Source organism: Atractosteus spatula, chromosome 11 (assembly GCF_055471065.1).
Source record: "Atractosteus spatula isolate fAtrSpa1 chromosome 11, fAtrSpa1.hap1, whole genome shotgun sequence".
Lineage (NCBI taxonomy): Eukaryota > Metazoa > Chordata > Actinopteri > Semionotiformes > Lepisosteidae > Atractosteus > Atractosteus spatula.
The window spans coordinates 38,172,904-38,198,312 of record NC_142716.1 but is presented as its reverse complement, the minus strand read 5'-3'; the positions used below and the strand labels follow the sequence as shown (position 1 = coordinate 38,198,312).

The following is a 25,409-nucleotide window of genomic DNA, read 5'->3' as shown; positions in this document are numbered from 1 at the left end:
AGGGTACCTGCTCAGCTGTATTAAGCAGATTTTAAAAAATTGTTTGTTGTCAAAGCTCCCTTTACAATAGCCCTGCTCACAAATTGTAGCAACAGGTGGCCCTTAAAAAGAAAGATTACAGAGAGGTAACCCTTCTGCCCTTTAATAAAAAGATTTCATCTAGTGGTTTCTTGAAACAAACCAGGGTATTGGCTTCAAAAACATGGCTGGATAGCTTGTTCCATATTGTCACAGGATGGCTAACTACTCATTGGAAGAACCTGTTGATTGAGTCACAGCTGCTCTTAATGAGTAATTTAGCACATGGCATTGCATGTGAAGGAGAGGAGCTGGTTTCAAAGGCTCCGTGTGGGATTGGTCTGCATCTAGGCTACAGCATGAAAAAAGGTAGAGGAGATTCTGTGAAGACGTGTTCAATACTGAGTTCTAGGACTGTAGTGTAGGATTGTGAAAAAAAAAAAATTCAAAGGTGGTTATTGAGCAGTTTGTCAGCCTCAATGAGGTGGTAGTGGGCTGCAGAGAATCAGAGTGGGCCAGTTGACCAGGGCTACCTGAGGCATTAGTGTTGAAGAGTTAGGCATTGCTTATTAGTGTAGAAGTGCACTGTTCACTTGGCGATGAGAGCAATTAGACTATCAGTGTGGGCTGAGTCTTGACTACTTTCTGGCTTTAATGTCGGCAGATAAGTAATTGTGGATGGTAGAGAGAACTTTTAAACCAGCTGCTGCAGTCAGGGACACAACTCCTATACGTGAGAATGCTGGCCCTGGCCAAACTGGATGCGCCAGTACACATACTTATGGGGGAAATAGCTGAACAAGCTTGCTTAAGAAGAGATGAGAAATCGTTGAAAGGATTTTATTACTGTGAAGGTGGAGAACTGGTGTTAAAGTTTAAGACAAGTTCCAAGCTTTGTATAAAAATGACAATTCAGTGAATATTGCAAATGGATGACTTTCACGCACTGACTCCATTTCTCCTTTTCATGTTAACTTAATGATTGAGAACAAATTCTATACATGAATCTTAATCTCACTGTTGCATTTTCATTACATAACATTGGCATACTACCATTATTGTTTTAGATCTCACAAAGTAGAGGTAAAGAACAGATGAGTATGTACTCTAGAACAGGCTACTCCAAATGTTTTTGTGTCAGCTATAAACCAATTCCAGACAAAAGCACAAGACACAACATGGTGGTAGCAAATAATACTTTTTTTTTAAATATATAAATACAAATTTCGACAGGGGAAATAAACAGGAAAGAAAAGCAGTTTTGTCCTTTTATACAAAAGAATTTTGGCCTCATTATTACACTTTTGTTACTCCCTCGTACTGTACAAACTGGGACAATCATTGGGACATCTGACAAAAAGCCATCATTAACAACATTATTACAGCTGCAGATGTAGTGCACCCAGTGGTCACTGGGATAAAAGGTCCAGAGCCATCTAAACAGCATTTAATTACAATTCTGAGATAAGGCCAGTTACTTTAACTTAATCCTAGTCAAGCTTAAAGTGTGCATATTTTGCCAGCTGGGACAGAATGTTCGAAAGGAAAAGTCACTATACAGCTCAATCAGCTGACTTATACATACAAATCTACAAAATGTTGGTAAATGTGATTTGATGGAAAACAAAAATCTGTGTGGTGACTGATCTGAAATAAGTATGCTACAGCCTTCAGCATTCACACCCTGCTAGATTTTGTAGTCAGTGTGATCAACACATTTTAACATACAGTATACTCTTGGTTGCAGGTTCAAAGGGTCATCACTGGTTTCCGAAGGGTACTAGGGCCTGACATAGGGGGGTATCAAGTTTAAGATTACACAACTGAGTCATAACACTGAACTAACACTTCACCAGAGATCTCTGTTCCTGAGATATAAACAATTACATTGTAAAAAAAAACATTTTGAAGGCAGAACATTTTTGATATTCTATTCCAATTAGTGGAAAGAAAGCAATTATAGTAATGAATGAAAGCTTAAACCTTTTAACCCAAACAAACATTTGACTTTTGTTTCAAAATGTTAATTTAGCAATTATACAGTTCTACAGTAGGCACCTCATCTATTACAGAATTCTCAAAAACAATTTCCACAGCATTTGTAGCCACTTCAAATTGTGTAATGTTGCTCATAAGCAACAAAAAATGCATTTTCTAATGTTGTTTTTAAAGCCTGTAGACACAACATATGCAATTGAACACGTTTCTTAGCCCACATATTTCAAAAGTGTACAGAAGTCACATGGCGGTTATGTTTAACTTTCCACAATCAGCTGTAGTGTGAATGCACCATATTATCAGGGTTATCTAAACCTGGTTCCGGACACAACTCTCCATTATGTATTACAGACCATTAGTCATCAATTTTCAACAACATTGAACTATTGTAGTAATCATGTGGGGAAAAGTCACAAAATGTTTTCATGTGCAGTGATGTACTGGTAAGTCTATGACAAGAACCCATCATGTGGTGTGGATAAACATACTGCAAATATGAATTTTTAACATTATAACATCTACAATTTTTTTCTGAACTGAAAGGTTGGAGAAATCTCACCTAAAACAATACTCCAGATTACCATTCTTCTACTATTATAAAATTGACCACTGAGATTTCAGAAAATTCGTCCTTTTTCAAACTGTGTCCAATTTTGTGACATACGGCGACACTACCTCGTTGAACTGACACTCAATCACCAAATTTCTAAAGGGGTTATTGTCAAAATGACTTTGTTTGATCTGGCATTGCAGACGTGTACAGAGGTACAGTAACTGGGGTGTGAAACAGAGAAATGTGATAAAGACAAAGTGCTACACTACGGTGTGTCAACCAAACAGAATTGGTACTGGCCTTCTCCTAAGTGTGAACCTACATTAGTTCTCAAGAAAAGTACTGAAACGGAAATATTCCTTGCCTTGCTGCTGAGGTTCTGACTTATATCTGCCTATAATTTGCATAGCTGAACACCTGATGGTTTGCTCTGCTCTAAAAGGATTTCAAGAACAGTGGCCGTTGCTGGAGCCAGGCCTGCTCTTACACCTGCAGTGTTCAGCCAATCATTCACCTGGGAACTGAAGTGCCAGTGTTCAGGCAGCTTTCCAGGGTATAGAGCATCAGGCTCCCTCACTCACTCTTGCAGCTGTTTAAGTAACAATCCTGTAATTTCTCTCCAACATGACCATCCTGACAACTTTTACAGGTGCCGTAAGAGTTTCCCAGGATCTGTTGTGATGCTAATGTTTGGTAGACTGAGGCACTCCGAGTCCATCAATTCCATATTCTGGAAATTTTCTGGAAATTCTCAAACAAATCCATAAGTTTGTTTTTCCTCTTAAGACGCAATGGGTCGTCACTGCAGTGTTGGCAGCTCAGGGAAAAACAATGGACGCTATGTTTTGTTTTTTTTGTTGGTTTTCACCCCCTCTTCTGTTTGGGGGTCATAGGTGACAGGAGGGAAACATGCCCTGGACCCATTACTGTAAACCTACTGAGACAAAGTTCAGGTGTTAAAAACACTGAGAGGATGCCACTGCAGAAAAAAAAAACAGGACTGTTCAACAGCTCAGGGTGAGAATTATAACACGTTTCAAAACCTACTTACCTGCTCTTTTAACCATTTCAATTCATTTATTGTATATTAAATAGTAATAATCTCTGGGCTTGAAAGACATTTCAAGAGGATATTTTTTCCCCCCAACAATTTCCTTCACAATACCTCTAAAAACATATCAGAAGTATTTCAATAATCTCTATTTCAATTTTCTCTGCCAATATAGTTCTATAAAATGCAAATGTTGTTAGAAACAAAATCATAACCTAGATTTTTTTTTTGCACTGAGATGGAAAAAAGCCTCAACTACCATTTTCATGAGCTGACTGAATAATACATTATTGCTGAGGCTCTGTCCAAGACTTGTTGTCAACTGGCTTGAATGGAAGAGAATGGAGCACTGTCTCAGGACAACGGTGTTTAGGACTGATGACTTAATGACTTTCACATATACACCTCAACACCAGGAGTTCAGGGCAGATAAAAAAACTGGGAGGAAACTGGAAACTGTTGTACAAAGCTAGGATACCTGAATCAATCATCAATCAGAGCGTTTGTGCCCCTGCCAAAATAAAAATAATTACTTCCAAGCAGTGTTGAAGCTACAGTATTGTCATTCAAACCATCTGTTAAAACTCAAGACAGATGCATCATGTAGTTTTATAAAAAAAAACACATCAACACATCTCCCTGTTCCAAAAGCAATCAACAAAAAAGATCACTTTCTCAAAGACTTGTACAAAATGACTTTGTGGACAGGAGAAATAAATGCTTGTCCCTGGCAGCAGACAGTTTCCACACACAGAGGACCGTGAAAGGAGTCTTCTGGACAGTGCTGGTGATGGTCTCCGAGTCACATGGCAGTGTTTCCTGCTCTTAGAAATCCACACGTTTCAAAGTGATCTCTTGATGAGGTCCATTCCAAATACCCACAGGACTCCAAAACTCCACAAAACATCAGAAGAAAAAATAAGAAAAACATCCTCCAGACCAAGGGCATTCAATTCAGGACTTGGAAGGTCAGAGTGTTCATAAACTTTCATTTCAGCTTGCCTCTTACGAACCTAACTCAGCTTGCTGTTAACCTAAACTGGACCAGTTTAACAACTGCGTGCGGTGCTTTGGGTACTAAGGCTTTAAAGAGCTCTAGAATATCTGTAGACATACTGGCCCTTCAGGACCATTAGATATTGTATTAAGAATCTCCAGAACAACTGTGATGAAACACAGATGTATAAACATGTTTGTGAAAGGATATTGTAACGTCTCTATGGTTCCTTAAAAAACTGAAACCAATTGATAAACATGGATTTCTACCTTCAAGCAGAGCTTAAATATGGCTCCAGCCTGACCTCAGATCCCTCAGTATTATCTCTGAATTTCTCCATCAACATTTTTTTGCGATGGCAAGTTAGGTCTTGTCTTACTATCTCCAATTCACATTTAGTCAATCGAACAAAAAGTTGTCATAAAAGTTCCATTTCATCCTGGCTTAGGTTTTCCCAAACACCATCAACAAATGTGTTTCAGAAACAATCAACATTCCAGATATTACTGCAGTGAAACCGCTGGTTACTTCACAGCAATTTGATCCACTGCAAGCTGTAGGTTCTTGCACAAATAGCTCTTAAAAAGCAAAATAGCCAATGTTGTTACAGTTCGCCCTGCAATCTCTTAGATCCTGGGTCCTTGGCTTCAGGAGTTTGTGTGGAGTCTGCATGAATTTCCTACGTTCACATGGCTTTCTGACAGCTGCTCCAATTGTCTCCTGCCTCCTAATCATATGCTGGCTACTCTACTTTGCCCCTTACTGCCATGGTCCTCCAATGGACTGGTGCCCCTTCCAGCAGGGGATCAATTGTGTACACCACGGATCTGGATGGCTGGATGTGACTAATGGAAACATTGCAGTTTCCAAAGCAGCTTGGTAAACGCAAAGTTTTACCCAGTGGTATAGTTTTTTCACGTTACCTTATTCAGGTACTACACAGTGACTGAGAAATCCCCCAAAACTGTGACTTAAAATTGGCTAACCACTCATCAAAACACTGGATATGTAAAACAAAAAGCTCACACTACTGCTTTCTGGACAGAATTACCAAACCGGCTAGGATTCTGGTTTACTGCCAAGAAGAGGAACTTCATACATCTGTTCCTGCAAATTTACCCAAAATACAGTAAGAAGCTGGAAACAACCAGCACTTTGTATTCAAGTATCAAAGACTCAACATTTAAACCTGAAGTGGATCAAAGTGCTGCAATCAAACGTTTTCCTCAGCTGGAATGATATCGACAGAAATGTTTTAAAGGGAAGTGATGTCACACCAGTGCTCAACACCCACTTTCATTGCATCTTTCCCACAGATTCGTACACCTGACAGTCTCATGTCAAAGGAGATCAACCACAGATTTGCAAATATTTTGACATATTGGGAAGCTTTATGTCATCTTTCAAATCTAAATCTTTTCCCCATCACTCTATTTCACCTTCAGACTGATGCTATGCAGCCCTCCAGGCAAATATAACTGGTTGTAAAGAGTCTGTATGGCTTGGGAGTGTTGCTGGAGGCCTGTAACGCTCAGGTCCCTGAAACAGTGTAAGCTGTCTCTTGAACCTGTCTTCACACTCTTCAGACCAGTGAAATGTACCTGGCTTTAGTGTCTTTCAGCATCACAGCAGTTAAGATAAGGAAACAAACCATTTTCAGTGCGTATTTACCACCAATCAGAGGTAGATGCAGTGCAGGATATTGTGCTGATTCTGGTAAGAAACAAAGGTTTGTATTATTGAAAACCAGAAGTTTGGCAGAATCCATAGAGATTCCCTTAACAGACATCAACCCCCTTCGTCAAAACATTTGCAAATTAGGTTTAGAAACGGGCATTTTCCATTCAAGCACAGTGACTTGACTCTTCTATTTGATCACTTAATTCGTTACCCAGGGTTGCACAGTGTCAAACCACCACACAGATTGCAACCATTAGTTTCAATTGTTTCAAGATTTATCCATTTTAAAAACTTAAATGTACATGAATGATCCTTTCCGGCATGCAGCCTGCTGGGGTAATTACCACAACCAGCCACAACACCACAGGAAACTCCACTGGTAACTAAAAAAGACGCAAGTTCCGAATCATATGGATGCTGGTGCAGAACAACCAATGTGTTAATTACAGCTGCCGATCCTTGATGCAGTTTAAAAGGTGTTCCTGTGTCCATTGAGATCATGTCATTTTATCATTCAAACTGTAATTTTCTATACAGAAGGAACATGGTTTGTAGAATCCTTTTAGTCATAAGCTTTAATAAAGCAGATTTTCATGGGGTGTGGGGATGTCAGAATGTCCACTGATTCGTTTAACAATGGAACCTTAATAGTGGCTTCATATTCTTATTGCTTGCAGCACAATGACCCGACGAACACAACAGTGATCCAAAACTTCTTTACTGCGTGTAGATCCTGATGTTCAGGTGGATGACACTGACAGAACAAGGGTCCCGAAGACCACCATGATCGAGACTCATTTTCCAGACAGGGGCAACGCGCATTACACACCTGTAGGTATAGAGCTTGTGTGGGCACTCGGGGAAGAGAACTGGCATCCTACCTTGTCCTTTTCCAGCTACTTACAGGGGCTGCTGCAACAACTTCAAGGGAAGCAATTAAGACTTGTCCTCATCTTTCCAGAGAGGTGGAGAGAGAAGAAGGAAGATTAATACAACAAAAAGGAGCTTTCCGCCTGTTTTCCTGGATGCTGGTTGTGGCTGAAAAGACGGTTGTTATCCTGGCGAAGCTTGGTGTGAAATCCTGAAGACTTTTTGCAAAGGAAAGAAAAAGAAACTGATGACCAATGGGGGGAGAAAACAACAGTCCCCATCCAAGCACTTGAGTGCCATTTTGTGTCTTCGGAAGAGATGAAAACATTCCAGTGCTTTGTCTCTGTCTTCTCTAATTCCGGCCCCCAAACCTTTCGAGGAGAAGAATTACATGTCTACTTCCTATCATCTCTTTTTTGTTAGTGGTTCTCTCCCCTGGCTTGGATACTTTGCCGTACATCAATATGCACACACACGAGAAAAAAAAAAGTCTTCAAAAGACAACAGTTCCGTCATTATTATTAAAAAAAAGGAAAAGGTAAAGAACGAGAAAGGTACCACTCCCCTCCCAGACGTGTCCACCCTCCCAAAAGTCTCATCTCTGCCCGTGCAGGGCGGGCACCACCGGTGTCTGCTGGGCGCTGCTGGGCTGGGATACGGGTGGCCACATGGGCGTCTGGTGGTGAAGGTGGTGGTGCAGGTGGTGGCTGGTGGGGGAGGAAGGCGGCAGCCAGCCGGGCTGATGGCTGGGAGGCGAGGAGGCCCAGAAGGAGCCGAAGCCGGCGGGAGGCGAGCAGGCCATGGAGCCCGGGACGGGGCTGCTGTTGCCGTGCATGCTGTCCGAGGCCCGCAGCTTGGAGAACATCGTGATGGCGTCCGGGAAGTTGGGCGGGGTGGCCGGCGTGTTGCGTGGAGTGCACATCTAAACGGAGACGAGGAAGAGGCGAAAAAAAATCATTTCTTTTCAAGAATCCTGCACACGGGAAACAACAGCATCTGCATCATCCCGTGCTGCATTTTATGGTCCACTTGAAAATCATACACACCTTAAGGCAAGGCTTTGATTTTTTTTTCCCCCCACTTTGGCAAAATCTCTATAGACACCGAGACAAAATGGAGGACAAGACATTCTGTATTACTGAGAGCTCTCCACCTAACCTGGGAGACAATGACCAAATTAAAAGTAAAAAGTTATATTACCATTCAGCTGCAATTGTGCACATGTACCAGGAAACAGCTGACAAAATTTAGGGTCAGAAAAAACGTTGAATTATAAAGGCTATATCAGTATTAAAGACTGGAATACAAGGGGGGGGGTGAGATAATTCTGAGAATTGGGGAAAAACCTAAAAAATACAGTTACCTTTCCTTTCGCTTTACAGGGTCAAGTTTAGCACATTTACAAACACCGCTTTGCAGAGAGAATAGCAGAGCAAAGAGATCACTGTTCAACAACACCTAGATCACAGCTCGTATACAGCTTTTAGTTCTGATTTCTCCATCAGAAAAATAAAGTCAACTCCATGTTATAATATTATTAACTTAGGAGGACAGCTTGGTAGTGCAGTGGTTAGCATTGCTGCCTCGCAGCACTGGGGCCCTGGGTTCAATTATGGACCTTCTGTTAACTCAGATTCTATGTTCTCCTCATGTTTCCTCTCACAGTGCAAAGACATACCAGTAGGTTAACTGGCCCTGGAGTGAGTGTGTTCATGCCTGTGATGGACTGGTATCGTGTTCTGGGTGTTTCAAGCCTGTTGCATGCTGGGACAGGTTTTGGCTCCCCCACAACCCTGAATTCGATGAAGCCATTAGAAAATGGATGGATGGATTAACTGTGGAAGCAGGTATGAATAGAGGACTCTCAGTTCATGGCCACGCTGTGAAGGAAATTCATCTAGATGACTGGGCTGGTCTTGCCATTAAGAACTTCTTCTATTGTGGCTACAGTAAACACTGGCATGTGCCCTGGCGATCAATGAAGAGAACGCGCAGGGCTGGCTGGCAGCTGCTCAGGAAGGAGCTTGTTTTTCAAGTGGTATTGGAGGCTTATCTGAAAGCACTAACTATAAATAACACAGCAGTCCATTCCATCACACAGTGTGTAAAAGGTCGGGTCAAGCCTTAAGCACTGAGCAGAAGCGGGCTTGCCAGTAAATAGGACAAGCCTGAGACAATGGCATGCTTAAGAAAGCACCCTTTCAGGAAGACGAGGTCTCATTTTGAAACGACAAAGGAAGAGAACACTCTAAGCAGGAAAGCACTGCAGAATGCAAGCAACTGAATGGTCGTGGTTTTAATTTAGATCTTAGATTAATAGCTGACACTGTTTCAACAGTGAATATTAACAGAAGTATACCGTTTCATGAGGTCTTAAGCAGAGCATTTTGTTTAATCAGTGGAATTCTGCTCATGCATAAATAATATCCGAAATTAAAAGGTACCAAAGTTACCACAAGGAAAATAACACTAACACTAAGATTTAATTTCCTGTTCATAATGCCGCCTCCTTGCACAATGTGTGAGAAAGCATTAAAGCTGTGATGTGGGCCAGTCATGTGCCACACTGCTCGGCAACAGCAGTTGACAACACCGCATTAATCCTCAAGGCTGGGTTTCTATTTGTAAGAAAGCAGCTATTAATACAAGTTACAAGAATGAGAGACAATGCACAGGTGCTGGTGACTCAAACGTGCCCTCCTGAAAGACTGCAGGGAAACCCCCTATGGCACCCTCACCCTGCTCTAGCAGTGCGCTGTGAAAGGGTGCAGAACTGGAGACTCAAAGCACTCTCCAGAAAAAACTGAACCGTTTTTAACAAGAGGCGACCCCAATGGCCTGTGAGCCCTGGTAATGTCCTCTGAAGGTCGGTTAATTCACCTGGCACCTGACTTCCACTCGCCAGGTTTGTGGGTTTCAATAAAGACGCAGGGCCAGAGGGCCCACATGGGGGCATCCTTAGAGTAACGGGCACCTGGGCTGAACTGTTTCGGGGCCTTCCCGACATCAGGCACGAGCCAGAGTAGTGGGAGGTGTCCCCTTTTGAGGATCTGAAATACGATAACCTTGCATCACACTATTTGAGCACAAAAAAAAATAGCTTCAGCATGCTGTAGCTACAAAACAGAATCTTTCCGCTCCAATTGTCTGAAATATTTCAATTCCTTTTAACAAACGTTTCCACTTAACACATAAAACCTCATCAGCAGAGATGAATTCTTAATGTTACTTGTGAAACATCTCGCTTGCAGACACACATACACCTGAACTCTTTTCATCAGAAGGGTTTTTCTGATGTGAAATTTTCTTTTGACACCCACAGCGCTGTGGACAGTGGCCCAGCTGTAAGCCTGGCCCCAGCACTCTAGTCAGAAAATGTTTCCAGTTCAACTATAACTTCTTACATATAGGGAAAAATATTTAATCGTAACAATGTCTAGAATGCTAATTAAGCACAAGAGTTTAAAAAGCTTCTTTTTTTTAAATTAGGAAGTTGTTTATGTTTTTTTTAAATCTAATGAGAGGCTTTTGAGCATAGCCCATATCAATATGTACAGTGTAATAAGAATTTATTAAGCAAAATTAGTGAAGATTACCTCGACTGAAGAGCGCAAAGACTTTTGTCTTAACCTGCAGGTGTTAATATACATGTGCAAAGGGAAAATGACTTTTCCAATGGAAACACCAAGATGTTGATAGAGGTCACGCCATATGAAATCAAACACCTGTTGACTAATTACTTTTGAAAATTACTACTGAGGAGACAGAGGTGCTCAAAGTTAAACCTACCCGTGATACACTATTGAATTTAAAGGTTATAAAATGAGTTACAAAATGAGTGAAATTAGGTCATTTTGACCACTGACCTCAATTATCTCATAACACAACCTCAGGTTAGTTCATTTTACATAGGCTCATTGAGTGAGGTCAAAAACAGACGGTTTGTTTTTATATGTATTGACCCTACATGCCTCTGTAAAAGTACAGAGGTTAAAGGTTAAAATTTAACCTTTAAATTTACTTATATGTATTGACCCTACATGCCTCTGTAAAAGTGTCCTATTATGAGAACTGACACTGTTGAGCTGTCAGTGTTTCCTCAATAGCATTAAAAATATAATTCAGACATCCATCCATCCATTTTCATAAGCTGCCCAGTCCAATGCTGGTGTATTGACCATTACCAGTACAATAGACGAAACGGGCAGACAATACAGTGGTCTATAAACCTAAACCTTGGACAGGCCACCAGTCCATGGCAGGTCACACTCGCTCGCTCGCTCACTCACTCATTAGGGAACAACTTAGAGTCGCCAATTATCCTAGACAGCATTTGCACTAGACCATGGGAGGAAACCATAGCATGCAAACTCCACACAGAAGGCAGCCCAAATGGGAATGGAAACCATGACTCAACAGCAGTGGGGCAGTAATGCTGACGCACCACAGCGCCACCCAATTTACAGTCATGTTGTAGATAATTTTAAATAAAATATCTTTCATGTAATCTACCTTGTGTTCTGTATGCCCCCATTTACTGAAAGGACAAGAGACAGGCTCAACAGCAACCAAAAATCTCACTTATTCGTTTGGTCAAGCCAACACATAACAAGGATTGGGGTCTGTTGATGTTTTGTTCATTACTGTTTGCGATTTGCCCTTGAACAGTACAAAATAACCACCTCGGCACTGCACCCGACTTCAGTGCACATACACAGGACCAATCTGATAAGAGCTTCTTTGTGGTATGCTTGGAGTAAGTAGCTCAATGTGTCACTAAGCCTAGCCCAGTACAGAGAGCTCATGTTCTCTTTGTGGCCATTTCTTTATCGCATCCTGTCAGATAATCCTTTAAACCTGACTGTGCACGTCCTCTGCCCTCATCCCTCACAGCTTTTCCGAGGCAGACAAGACTTTCCTGCATTTTGCAGATCCTTCTAATGAATCCTTAAGGAAGAGGGGAATGGGAAGGAATATATACAACAACATAAGAAATGTTTTAAAGGATATGTATTTTGTATTTTGGAAGCTAGTAACCTTTTGGTCTTCTTCTTGAAAGAAGTCAGGGTTATCAACAATATAGCTGGCTAGCTTGTTCCAGACTCCAACAACCCTCAGCGTAAAACAGTGTGTCCTTTTTTCAATTTTGAAACCACGTTCCCACAATTTCCGCTTGAGTCATTCCTTTTATGTTTCACTGCAGACTCTGCAAGGGTAATTTTGCCTTTGATTTTGAATGCCTGAACCGGGGGTAGATTACCCCTGGGGGTAGGAGGACACATAAATATTTTAGAAAATGATAGCACAGAAAATTGCTAACCAATGCGTTACTCTCAATCAAACTGCAAAATGGGCTCTGGCCACACCATTCTGCAATCACAAAAACGAGTCTTCCTATTGTTTCGGGAATACCGTCATTAGCATGTGACAAGGATAATGATACAGTCTGTATATGTATTATAATGACATTATAATACAGCTACATACACAGTAAGTAAACCATAGGACTTCTATGTGAGGTAAATGTCTCTGAGATCTGATGGATTGATAAAGTGAAACATTCAGTGGCTGAGATGAGAAGTGGAATGCAGTCCACCTTAATACGAAACTAGGGTCTGGAGAGACGATTTAAAACACACTGATTGCAACACTGGCATCTGTGTCGGCGAGTCTGTTACTGCTCACCACACATTTGGCCTCACAAAAAGTACATCCGTCTGATATGACGTGGCCTTCATTCACTAAAGTGGTGCACGCACTTTGAAGTTAGAATGGAAAACGGATGATATTACTGTTGTTCAATAACACATGGAGGAGTGATCACACACAGGAACTAAGAAGTCACCCCTGTGACTGGTAACACTGCGCTAGAATGACTTGAAAGGTATCCGATCCAGTCAAGGGTTTACGGCACAAGTTTAAGGGAAAGCAGTTACAGTTTTTGTAATCTGCATCCGTTTTAAATATTCTATCAAAATAACTTCTGTCACTGGAAATTTATAAGAGTTCATTCTTAATATCTTAATATTTTAGGTAATTAATTATAATTAATAATTGATAGGTAAATAATTGATAGTGCTTTTCTGGATACTCCACTCAAAGTGCTTTACGGGTAACAGGGTCTCCCCTCCACCACCACCAATAGGTAAGATACTCATTCTACAGGAAACAGTTTAAAAAGTGTATCCTTAGAGGGAAATCCAATAACAATGCAAGAGAATGTCCAATCCAGACGGAACTCTATACATAAGCTTAGCCACTGTTTTCCTAATCCAGGATTCATTTAAAGAAGAAATCCCCCTGAACAACAGATTGGTGCTCTCTGTATGGCCAATGCATTATGAAGGTCTTTTATGCCTGAAGCAATAGGGGAGCACGAATCGGACCTGGTTTTCTGCTTCATTCGCAAGCTGTGCTCTGCCGCACTCTGCCTGCATGGCCACAGAGCCTCCAGCTACCTTTCACACTCAATACATCTCTGACATTATTAGAGGTCTGGGCTGAACCCTCCCCCCCACTCCCCACCTCCCTCAGCAAAGCAGCCTGTAAACCGCAGAGTTTTATTTCACTCCCCATAAGTGGGCACGCCCCCCCCCCCCCGAACCCCCACTTTTCTCTGAAACCCTTTCCCCAGATCTCCTGTCCCGGGAGCCGCAGCGCGTGTCACAAGACTGCTCCGCTGCGCACAGGGGAAAGCTGGCAGCAGACACATTCTTCCACTGCCCTGCCCCCCTCAGGCTCCCTCCAGTGGTATGATGTAATGGCTGCACCCAAAACAAAAACAAACCAGGCTTGCACTAACCTGCACACACACGCACTCTCATGTGTACATCCGGCTGCCAGCTTTTTCAATGTTTCCTCTCAGCAAAGACTCTTGCTGTTGAAAACTCTATTGTCCTCTCAGTCTCTGTGCTTGGTATTACCCAGCTGCAACTTTATGTAGACTCTTTTTTTTAATAAATCAGCCTTTGTGCTTTTCACAGTTTCCTTAAGCACTGTGTTTCAGGGTTCACCTATTTGTTTTTTTTTGTTTGTTTTGTTTGGCACGGTGTGTTGTAACATAACCAACATATCCTTCTGCTAGGGGTGGGGGACAAGATTTTCAAGAGTGTTGTTGTGTGACCATACAGCTAGAAGACTATTTGGACTGCGTTAAAGTGTTAGATTTACAGATGAGAGGACTCTGGTTCATTATTTTACCAATTCAGAAAATAGTTCCAAATTGTTTCATGTATAATTTATGAAATGATGAAAAATGTTTTGGTTTTTAACAAGGAAAACTAAAGAAACACACATTTAAGGAATACATTGGGTTAAATCCTGTGGCCACAGACAATAATATGATATGCAATAATCCATAACTCATGAGAGCACTTGCTCACTAGTGAATGTGACCATTTCTGAAACTCTTCATTCCTGATCATAATTTTGGCAGCTACGTTTTACAATGCCATTATTTTGACAAATACATACTTAATATACTTATATCACAACAAATGCCATTGGTTCCCATACACATTTGTCACACATTTAGAAGTATTCATGAAGTTAAAGTGGGGTGATACGTCAGGTGGTACATTGCAAAGGAACAAACAGTAAATTAAATTTGACCATTTTAAATAATTAAAAACAGTCAAATCCTACTTAGTGTTTGACAGATTTCCAGGAGCAGTTTGAAATCCATATCATTTCCACAAAAATTCAAGTCCCAACTATGAACTTGGGAACCTTGCTTTGCTCTCAAGAAAGGAACAGAAAAACAAATACCCATCAAAGCACATGTACACAGACAAACCCAGGCACTCTGGGCTGTGCCTTTTGAGTTCAAGAAAAAAAAAACAAGCAGGGAAAGAAAAATCTCTTCCACACGCAGTCTCATGCAGATACCCAGTAACAAAGTTCACTCAAAACAGAGCCACTCCATTCAGGTCTCTTCAACAAGCACAGCAGACCAAGGTCAAACTCTATGGGACAGGAGCCTCCACACAACACAAGAAACACGACACGCATGTGGACTACAAAGAGCTTCTTTGATTATTTTTGCAATAACCCCTCTCCTCCCCAGTTTCTAATTAGCAAGTGTTAATCCACTCGGCCATCCTGGGTGAACTTAGCTGCAGGCATGGATGTACTGCTTTATGACAAATTTATGCTGAACATGTGAAGAATGTCTGTAAAAAAAAATATTTTGCACTACTGCTTCGTAAGCCTATTTTAAAGCAAAAATAATGTATCTAATTCTTAAAAAATATCTGTAAATGCACAAACTATTGACTGCTCAAGGTACGTGCACTGATAGAAAAATCTGTAAGTGCATGTAACCTTTGGTCAATAAGAAGCAGGTATTAGTTATAATGCAAGGAAGACTGGAAAAGCACCTGAACGTTTTTCCCCCCCTTACTTTCCAGAGCACCACACATAAATGAACTTTGGGCCAGATTTAATTTCAGCGCCGTGACAGAACACTAACACAGTTCGAACATTGTGCTAGTTTCTTTCTCCTTTCTTCCTTGTGTTCTGTTAGGCTATTAACAATGCTTCCCAATGAACTGCGAGATTAAAAGTCATCACAGGAGGCGATGAGGGATAACAGTTTTTTTAAGAGAGCAGCGATAAAATTAACTTACCATCTGAGGGTGGTGACTGGGAACATTAGCTTCTTGGAAAAAGGAGCTTAGTGCCGTCTAAATAAAAAAGAGGATAATTTGCATTAAAAAGCAGCAGACAGCTTAGGAATCCTTTACATACCAAAATATGTAAATGAGCTAGTGTTTTGTTACCTCAGAAATGTTGTGCACAGCCCCAATAAAATGTCTAGACTGTGAAAAGGACTGTTACTCAAAAGTAAACTGGAAGGAGCGTGCAACAGAAAATGTCTTTCCTGCTGCATTTCTAGCAGGTTGCTTTTAAAGTAGCTCTTGTTCTCTATAACTCTGTCTTCAGCTACAGATCCATGCAGCTCGGAAACCATGGCATTTCATAATCAAGGGAAAAATATGATCAATAAAAAGCCAGGAGGCTGCTTTTACTTTTCAACACTGTGCTGTGCTTTACACACCTAAATCAGTACACCATGAGCACCTCCAAGACGTTTGAAGAATAACGAAAATAGACCTAATACACTGTTTCTTCAGAAACCAATTTTATTTGCTGTAGAGGGATGGACAAGTATAAATTTAGAAAGATTTTTTTTAAAGGCAAGTTGCACTGGTCTCTGCAAATATCAACACTTTCCTCTTCTGTTTGTCAACAAAGCAGCACCGCAGCAAAGGACACTGGGACTGCCTGCTTCACAAACGTGACACACATATCAACTGCTCTTCTGGGATGCATTGTCTCTGTCCCTAGGGCTGCCTGGCTTACATCCTCCCTGCGCGACGGTCGCCTCCGTATCAAAGAGGAACACACGGTCCTGCATGTTAACTGCTGGTTACAAGAAGAAATTACATTTCCTGTGACACCCACACACTGGATCACAGCACCAGACAATCGTTTTTACCTCCGTCTTCAATCACAGAGGTTCCTAACAAAGCCACTCAAGTGCATCAGGAGAAGTAGAAACATTCCCGTCAGTAAAGCCTGATGCTACTTTCACACCACAGCATGAATTTACTCCTGCTTTGTCAAATATGTTGTTCGCAGGGGCTACACTGTTTCTATTAAACATCTGCCATAGGGACAGGCTTCAAAAAACACAACACTGATTTTCTGCTTGCTTGGAAATTAACACAAATATGTTGTGCTGACAAACCTAGGTATGTTCGGTCTCAAACGAAGGGTAAATGATGGGCCCTTATTTTTAGACTGAACAAACAGTGCACACATGGGACAGTGCCTGTGGCACTTGGGTAGCCATGCCCCTTTCGAAGAATGATGCAACTGGCTTGCAACTGTAGCCTGTCTGTGCTGCACATAAGAGTGCGCTGTGAAAAATAGAGATCTACTGGATGTGCCCAGATCTCTCTCTTTTCCTATCCAAGGAGCAACTGAACATTGTGCAACATGCTCTGATTCATTTTATTCAGATCACAAGTTTGTTTTTATTAATCAATATTAGGTTAAGTAAAAGCCACTGGCTGTGTTTTTCCCCCCCAACAGAGGTAACCTACACTCATCAGCTTCTATTGTCATGATCAATTTAGCATCAGCAGAGAGAACTGGCAGACACTTCTCCTTAAAGACTGCAGTCCAGGATCCTTATTCACAGTGACTGCTGAACACTTTAGTCCTGGGAAAGCGCTAGTTATAGATGACCAATAAAACTTCACTGGACCCGAGTTGGCAAATCCTGCTCTATATTATGTGCCATATCTCAATGAGAAAAGAATGGCAAACAAGGTTTAAAACATACCAATGACTTCAACAGGCCTTTTTTCCCCAGTGACAATTTTTTTACACTAAAAAAAAACATGTTGTGCATTATGCATACAGTATGTGCATCTTTTTAGTAATCAACTATTTTGCACTGCTATGTGGAAATTCAATCCCACAGTCAGGCTCTTCTGCAGTTAGTATTTAATTTCTTCCACCATCTCAGTCGTTTCAGTCTTTCATTACTGCAGCAGGCACAACACCTTTAACTAGAGTACTATAATCGGCAGGGCAGTGGAGCTGGCATTTATAGTCCTCGAAAGGTGATCATCTGTTTGAAGCTGAAGAACATCCTGTAAACTATAGGTACTAGGATCAGCATTAACCTACTAATCCTCTTCACTCTATTTTGTATATAAGGACAACATATCAATGCTAGTTTCCTGGTTATTTTCTCCTGAGGTGGAAACTGCCCATCAAACCTGTATTTTCAAATCTAAATTTGTCAAGATTGGACACAAATCTGGAAAGATATCAATAGGGTAGCTTGAGGGCTACTGGATCTTCTAGTTTTTACTCTTGGTCTAAGGTATCAGTAGGGGTTTCTGAAATGCAAGAATGTTTTTTTAAAACACTCAGAAATAATTGAGTAATTCAACTTTTTTGGCATGTACACAAGACAAAAGCTTCAGGCAAAAATCAGGTTTTATTCACAGGAATAAAAACGTTTAATCACAAAGAACAGCTGACTACTCTCTGTCTGAAAGTAGTGACAAGATCGGTACAAAAAGCTCTAGTGGTTTTGCCACCATTCTGCATTGTCCTTTGGTTATAAAAATCTTAAAACACCAACCAATTTCCGAGTGACCTCAATCTGAAAAAGTTAAGCACAGGTAAAGACTTTTAAAAAGTTTTTTTCCCCATGATTTAGTTTATATTATATAAAATATATATACCATAAAAGGATCTTTTAGTACTTGTGTATAAAAAACACAATATTAAGAATCTTCTTGACAAAGGAAACTTTGCGAGATCTGCCATTTCTAAATGAATGTTGACTATTTCCCAGAATCTTGATGCCATACTGATCATCTAGTTCAGGTGCAATTAATTAACATTTCCATATCACTGGATGTAAGATTCAAGGTCCAAAGGACGTAACATTTCCATGTCACTGGATTTAATGGAGGCAAGACTTATCTCGCACACACCTGAAGAAGGCTCCACAGTGGAAACGTTGCATTTCTTTTTTTCTCTTTTCAGCATGGAATAACCCTTCACTTGTTCCTTTGTAAAACTTATCTACAGGTTTGTTTTTTTGCATAATCTTTTCTACAGCTACAAAAGCTATTTTTACTACCCTTCATTTGAGTGACTGTTGGAAGAATTTTATTAAAGGCCTTGTTTCCTTAGGTACATCTCGTTGGATAACATCAGGCCCTAGAGATTTAAAGTGCTTTAAAGTGCTTTTAGTGCATTTAACATTTCAGCCTCTTCTAGCAATCATACTTCTATGCACTTTTAACAGACTGAATGTATTTACAAAGAAAACCTGATTCCACTCTATTAAGGTTGGCATATACCAAATCTGTGCTCACACCACTACAAAAAAAAATGTAATAACTTAGATAGGGTCTTTAAAAATAGGTCAAAAACAAAATAAATCCTTTGGAGGCACTTCTCCATTACAGTCCACTTTTATTCTACAACACAACCACAAATACTATATTGCACTAAAAAAAAAACTAACATAGAAACTGTTTTTTATGTGCCTTTTCGCCAGGATTATATATCAACTATTACCACTGAAGACTCAACTTAAACACAAGCTCATTAAAGTACTGAGAAGTGGGGGGGGGGGGGGGGAAGATTTTTCATTTTCAAAACTGCATTTTACAAAGTGATAAATATTACATTGTGTTCCAAGTAGAAAGTGGGTTTACTGCCATCAGTCTCAGTCTTACACGTGAACCAGACAACTGTGCGTGCTATTATTAATGTACAGACTTCTGTCCCTGGGCGTACTTTTCATATTTCACCAGAATTCAGAAGCAAGCCTTCAGTTAAAATCCAGAACTCCTAAATTAATACTTCTAGCTATGTCTTCTTGCTCATTTGGAAATGTACTAAAAAGCTTTCTTCCCAAGTATTTTGCACTTCACAGTTGAAAAGATGGACTATATGGTACATAGTCTAAGGCCTGTAGAGAAACATTAATACAGACATTAGACACACTGCTCAGATGGGAAAAAGACTGAGGCTCACAGTGGGCTGAGTTTACAATCCCGATATAAGTAAGGAACCATTTAAAGCTTGAGAAGAAAATGAATGGGAGGGGAGAAGGACTTGTGCACCCCGACAGCTGGTAGGATAAGCTAATGCTCTCAATGTACTTTTTTTCTAAATGCTTTCTGACAAGACAAAATGTTCTCAGATCACCAGTGTTCATATTTGTGCTTAGGTTCTAAATAAGGAGATAGAGAGAGCCCTGCATCCTGGCATTCACTCAGAATTAGCACCGGATTTCCTGTCCAACCTCTGACATGCAGGAATCCAAGAAAATTCAATAAATAAGTACCACACAGGTACTCTGTGTTGGTATTGACACAGTGGTATCTGCTCTATATTGACCACCAGGAGACTGGTGCTCCTCGAGAACAGCCTGGTCCTGAGCTCCAGGTCTCACACATGGGGAGACCTTCACTAAAACAAACTTCCTCAGAATTGTGGACCAGCTGCTTCACTTCCCAGTCAGCCCACCGCAGCGGTCCAGGTTAGCTTGAACTTCTCAAAATCACCGGGGCATAAACCTGGGGATATGATATAGTTTAAACGCAAGTTCTGCTCACTCCAACAAGAGGCCTGTACAAGATGCCATGATCCAAAGACCTAAAAAAACACCTGGAAGGATAAAGTGGTCACTGCTTAAATAACACTGTTTCCCTGTTACAAACTCTTCCAGCAGGAAGATAAAAAAGAGGGTATTTTTCCTCACAAAGCTTGTACAGGCTGCTTAATCCCCTGTGGCATGGTTTTCTAAATCTTCCTAATCAGACATGGAAACAGGGTACGCTGCAAATAAACTCCATCACAATAGAAATCCTAGGAGTGGTTTAGGGCTGAGCTTAAATCTTTACTGTCCTTTTCTTGCAACCAAAGGGCACTGCCCACATTTTTGCTGGGCGTTGTCTTTCATTTTTGTTGGGCTTCCACATCCTTGCAACCTCACCCATTACGGGTTTATCAGTAAACCATAGTGAAAGCCAAGAGGTGCAAAGTTCCCTTCAGTGTTAAAATAATCAGATTGACAACAAATGATGGCAACTGCCACAAATGTAATGATAAATAAATTTAGCTGAATATAGTCTCCCATCCTTATATCAATCTAATACCAAATGCACAATGATGTGTTCGTGACACTCTCGATATCATTAAACATTGTGCGTACATTGAAACCAGCTGAATCAGCAGATCTGATGCTGAAGTTAACATTTTACTAAGACTCTGTGTTTTAAGTGACACCTACTGACATCATTCATTTTAAAGAAGACCTTTGGAAACACTGAGAGAATCGTTTTACAGCGAAAATGAGGTTATGTCCTCACAAAATTATAAAGCTTCTGTAACAACACTCTTCAGGTTGTTATACTGAACTCACTTAGTTAATTTATCTTATCCTGAAATTATAACATATAGCTTATTGTTTAAGTTCCTGATCGCTGGGATCTTCAGCCTAACCACAAAATCATAGCACAATTTAAAAATAGCCAAGATTAGCAAACCATTAGTTTAGCTCAGTCCCTGACAGTTAGTAAGGAAATACAAGATAGAGGCAAATTTAACTCCTTAACACATTCATGGGAAAGAATAACTTGTTTTTGCCTCCAATAGATGCCCCTTTCCTCTACAGCTTCCTCTCTTGAGATTACAATGTGTGTGATGTTGCAAGCTTCTTCATGCAATGATTTGGGAAGTTACTGCAGCTGAAGGTTTTATTACTGTGTGTTCTTACCCTGTGGAAGATTTGTACTAAAATAACTCTCCAGGCAAAAGGTAAATAAACATGTAAAGAAACACAACGTTTCGGCAGTCAAATCCATCTCCGAAATGGACACACCTGCCTTTTCTCTTACTGCAGACACTGCTGTCCTGGCCCTGCGCCGGACACTGGTCACCTGACCACTACAACATGTTCCACACGGCTGCAGCCCTCTTCAAAACAAAACCAATAAAACCGGGGCTTGGAATGCGAGGTGGAACAGCTGGAGGATAGTGTGTCTTTAGCAGGTTTGCTCTTACTTGCCCAGGCCTAAATATAGCGTCTCGCATTCTTCCGGCCGAGGCTGGGTTAGTGCCGCGAGATGCTCGCTGCGCTCCCCAGCCCCCCGGCCCCTGCCCTCTGACCTTGCTCGAAGGCAGAAGATACCCTCCGAGGGGACCGCTTGCCATTCCAGGCTGCTCTCTCAGGAAAGGGGCTCCTCTAAATGGTGGCGCAGCAAGCTTTAAAAGCTACACCTCACCTCGGGGAGGAACCGCCTGAAAGAGCGGAGACGCGCGCGTTCAACTGCTCGCTGACTGTCCCCACGGCGAGACGGAAATACCCCTTCAAGAGCAGAGCTCTGGGGAGCTGACAGGTTTCAGACGACCTCTTGAAATAAACAAAGGGAATCCGAGAGCTCATGCTCGGGCTGACATTTGCATAGTGACAAGGCGCACAAAAAACCCCCAACTGTAATTCACAACTGATACTGCCGAGACCACGGGTGAATTATAGTGGAAACATGCTCTACAACACATCGAGACACTCAAACAAAGACAGGGAGGCAGATCTGTTACACAAGAAACCTCTGTTCTCTGCATTTATCGTATTCTAGCCCTCCCTCTGATAATAAAGGACCAGTCTCACACAACCTTAGAAACCCCATCATTGTAATTCACTAAACTATTTACAGCACCTTTGTTATTATGGCATGAAACCCTACATATCCCAGCTCAAGACATTTCCAAGTGTTATCTTTCTTTAAAAATCAACATAAATGCTGTATACAAAGGGCACTAGAGAGTGAAACGTCCTTTATCAGACATCTCACTGGCATATTGTGTTTCTATGGTTTCTCACTTACTGCATCTCTATTTTCACTGAGGCATATCTGACTCAAGACATATTTGACATCTCAGTGAAGTTTTTTATTACTGCACAACTCTAAGACTTCACATTGTACAGTTCTCTACTTGACTCACTTTTGTTAATTTAATTTTTGCTAGCAAGCTTTAATTATAAGGCAATCTACTCTGATCAAAACAAAAACCTATCACTTAAACAGGCAGGAAAGTATTAGGGCCTGTTGAAGGAATTGTGACAGAAGGGTGATAGCTCCTCTTCATTGCTGTGTGGGGAAAAAAAATAGACAACAGCAACTTAAAACTCTTAAATGGTAACTCCTACTAGCTTGAGAATTACACAATCGCCAAACAGACCAGGCCAGCTGTTTTATGGAAGATTTATCTCATAAATGTTAGGTTATAATATTTCACTAAAAGCCTCAACAATGCACTTTCTTAACCACCTATCCAACTATAACTCATATGATTCACACCTATTGCTTCATTGTTGCAAAACCACTGATTTATTTGGAACAACTACATTAAACTGCTGAACCTACAAATTTTGGGGACTACTTCTATTTGTTAATCCAAAACTCTGTATGACAGACTATTTTTTTCAATAAGGGCTATATATGTGCTGTGAATCCAATATTTTCTGCTGTTAACAGTGACACAGCGAGTACATTTGTTATGAAATTTAAGAAGTAGTGTCACTCTTGTTTACTAGTGGCAACAGCTTTTACCAGTCATGGTGAGTACTGTTTCCTACACACCCAACAGGCCCTACGAGTTATTGCTGCGCTGTGAAAATACAGCCTGTTTTTTTTTTCAGGAATCAGGTGTTCAAATCCTGTCACGAAGTATGTAAACAAAACGATGCGCCCCTGGACAAACCACCTATCGACAAACTGCCCGATCCCAGTGATAACCACACGGCCTTAGATGTTCCTATTTCATTCACCTGCAAGAAGCACCGTGAACTGCTTCGAAAATCACGGTAGTATTGTAGTATAATTTCTGTCCATACAAATAACCTTTAAAAGACTTCCAGAAAGAATCGTTTCTCCAAGACACTAACTGCGATGATGGTATTTATAGCATGGACCGAGCTCGGGTCCACATTCGGGAAGATTTCGTACATGGGTATGTAAGTGTACGAACAAGACTTCTGTTGTTGGCTTAAAATGAATAGCTTACAAGCTACTGCTGCACTGCACTACCGTCCACGAATGTGTGGGATCAAGGGCACACTTCAAATAAACGTACTACAATTCCTAATGTCCAGAGTGTCGCGAATCGGTCTTCCGCCTCTTTCAAAACCCACCCTTTTCCAGTTTTTTTTTTTATTTCCATTACTTTCAGGGGATTGAGAGGGAGTCCCAGTTCACTTGGGTCTTTTATTTCCGACGGGCTTGTCTCTCCAGAAGATCTTAGATGCCTGTGTGGGAATCGCTGCTGCTCTGCAAGCCAAGTCGAAACTTGCTCGATCAACTGATCATTTTAAGACACGTTATTAGCGACCGAAAAGTGTTCTTACAGCCGCCTTCCTGAGGTGCGGTCGCCGTCTGAAGAAACGAAAGCACTGTTTAATATCAACAACAGAAATACCATCCATTGTTAGAGGGAGGCGACTATGATAAACAAATACCAATACCCTTAAAAAAGGGAAACTACATCTGCGTCCCCTTCCTCTCGTAAAACCAGCCACGGCGTGCTTCCTAACTGCTAATCGCTCAGAGGCATGTAAACAAGGAAATGATCGATCGCGGTGTTGCAATATGCCAGGAAAAGCCAAAACGAAACATCTTTTTTCTTTAATATTACAAAGGCGGTTGATTTGAATTGCCTTGAGCTTCCCCGAACAGGTAGATCGCCAATGGATCACATCAAAGTCCCGTTTGGGCTGGCTTGGTCGAGGGTTAAACTCGCTGGCTATTTCAAGGGGAAATCTTGAAATCGCCGTACGTTCAAGCAGCGTGAGTAAGACACACACACACTGCACCAAAATCAGAGTGTACGGAATATTTTTAACACAAAGGTAACGTGTTGAAAATAAAAACAAATGCCGACCAGAAGCAGAAGCAGAAGCAGAAGGAGCCCCCCCCCCCCCAGACCTCGCCTCTTCCGGGCATACATTAGCCCACAACTAATGTCAACGACACAACTTTCATGCTTTGTAAGGTAAAAACTCCCGAGATCTGACCCCCAAGGCTGCCGCTGTAGCGCCCTCCCGCCCCAGCCCTCTCCCCATTACCGTGCGGTCCGACCACACACACCTCGAACTGCCAGTGAGCTGCCTGGAGGAGCTGTTTAGCCTGGTCGGCGGCGCAACCAGCGGTCAAAACAAACTGGTTTATCATCACCTGGTGCCTCAGTTCGTCCATATTCACCGACATCGCAACTTACACTTCGAAGAATGAAAACAAAAACAACAAAAACGCGTAGAAAAGGGACGGTAAAGAAAAAAACCGCAAACAAAATAAATGCACTGGTATTCTTCCCCACCGCGATCCTCCCTGCCACTCCGCTTCTCGCCTGAACAGCAGCAACAAAAATATTTTTCAGCGTCACAACCAACAACACGGCCAGTCCTGAGCGCTGATTGGACGGCTGGGAACGGGAGCACACACACTTTGCGATGTTATTGGCTACCGGTTGAGCTACGATTCAGTAATGTTCAGGGACATGTGACGTCTGATTGGCCACGGGGGTAGAGAGAGAGAGAGAAAGAGAGAGATAGAGAGAGAGGGAGAGTTTGTTGAAGACTCACTTCCATTGGTCGTTTTCACGGGAAGATACTCAGCCGCCGGAGTTCATTGGCCGGG

The 25,409-nt window shown here is 41.4% G+C and overlaps 1 protein-coding gene across 3 annotated transcripts; it reads right to left on the bottom strand.

The window, feature by feature from the left end:
- Positions 1–842: 842 nt before the first annotated feature.
- On the bottom strand, positions 843–25,128 carry ubald2 (UBA-like domain containing 2). 3 transcript variants are annotated; one of them, XM_088927314.1, is made up of 4 exons: positions 24,861–25,119; positions 15,795–15,851; positions 8,214–8,261; positions 843–8,089 (listed from the first exon to the last, which is right to left on the bottom strand). In XM_088927314.1, the coding sequence occupies exons 1-4, from the start codon at positions 24,978–24,980 to the stop codon at positions 7,763–7,765; spliced, it is 552 nt and encodes a 183-aa protein (XP_088783440.1). In that variant the 5' UTR covers positions 24,981–25,119; the 3' UTR covers positions 843–7,762. The 3 variants fall into 3 exon arrangements, with proteins under 3 accessions (XP_088783440.1, XP_088783441.1, XP_088783442.1); XM_088927315.1 differs by lacking the exon at positions 8,214–8,261 and having other exon boundaries at positions 24,861–25,128; XM_088927316.1 differs by lacking the exons at positions 8,214–8,261; positions 15,795–15,851.
- Between the last annotated feature and the right edge of the window lie 281 nt (positions 25,129–25,409).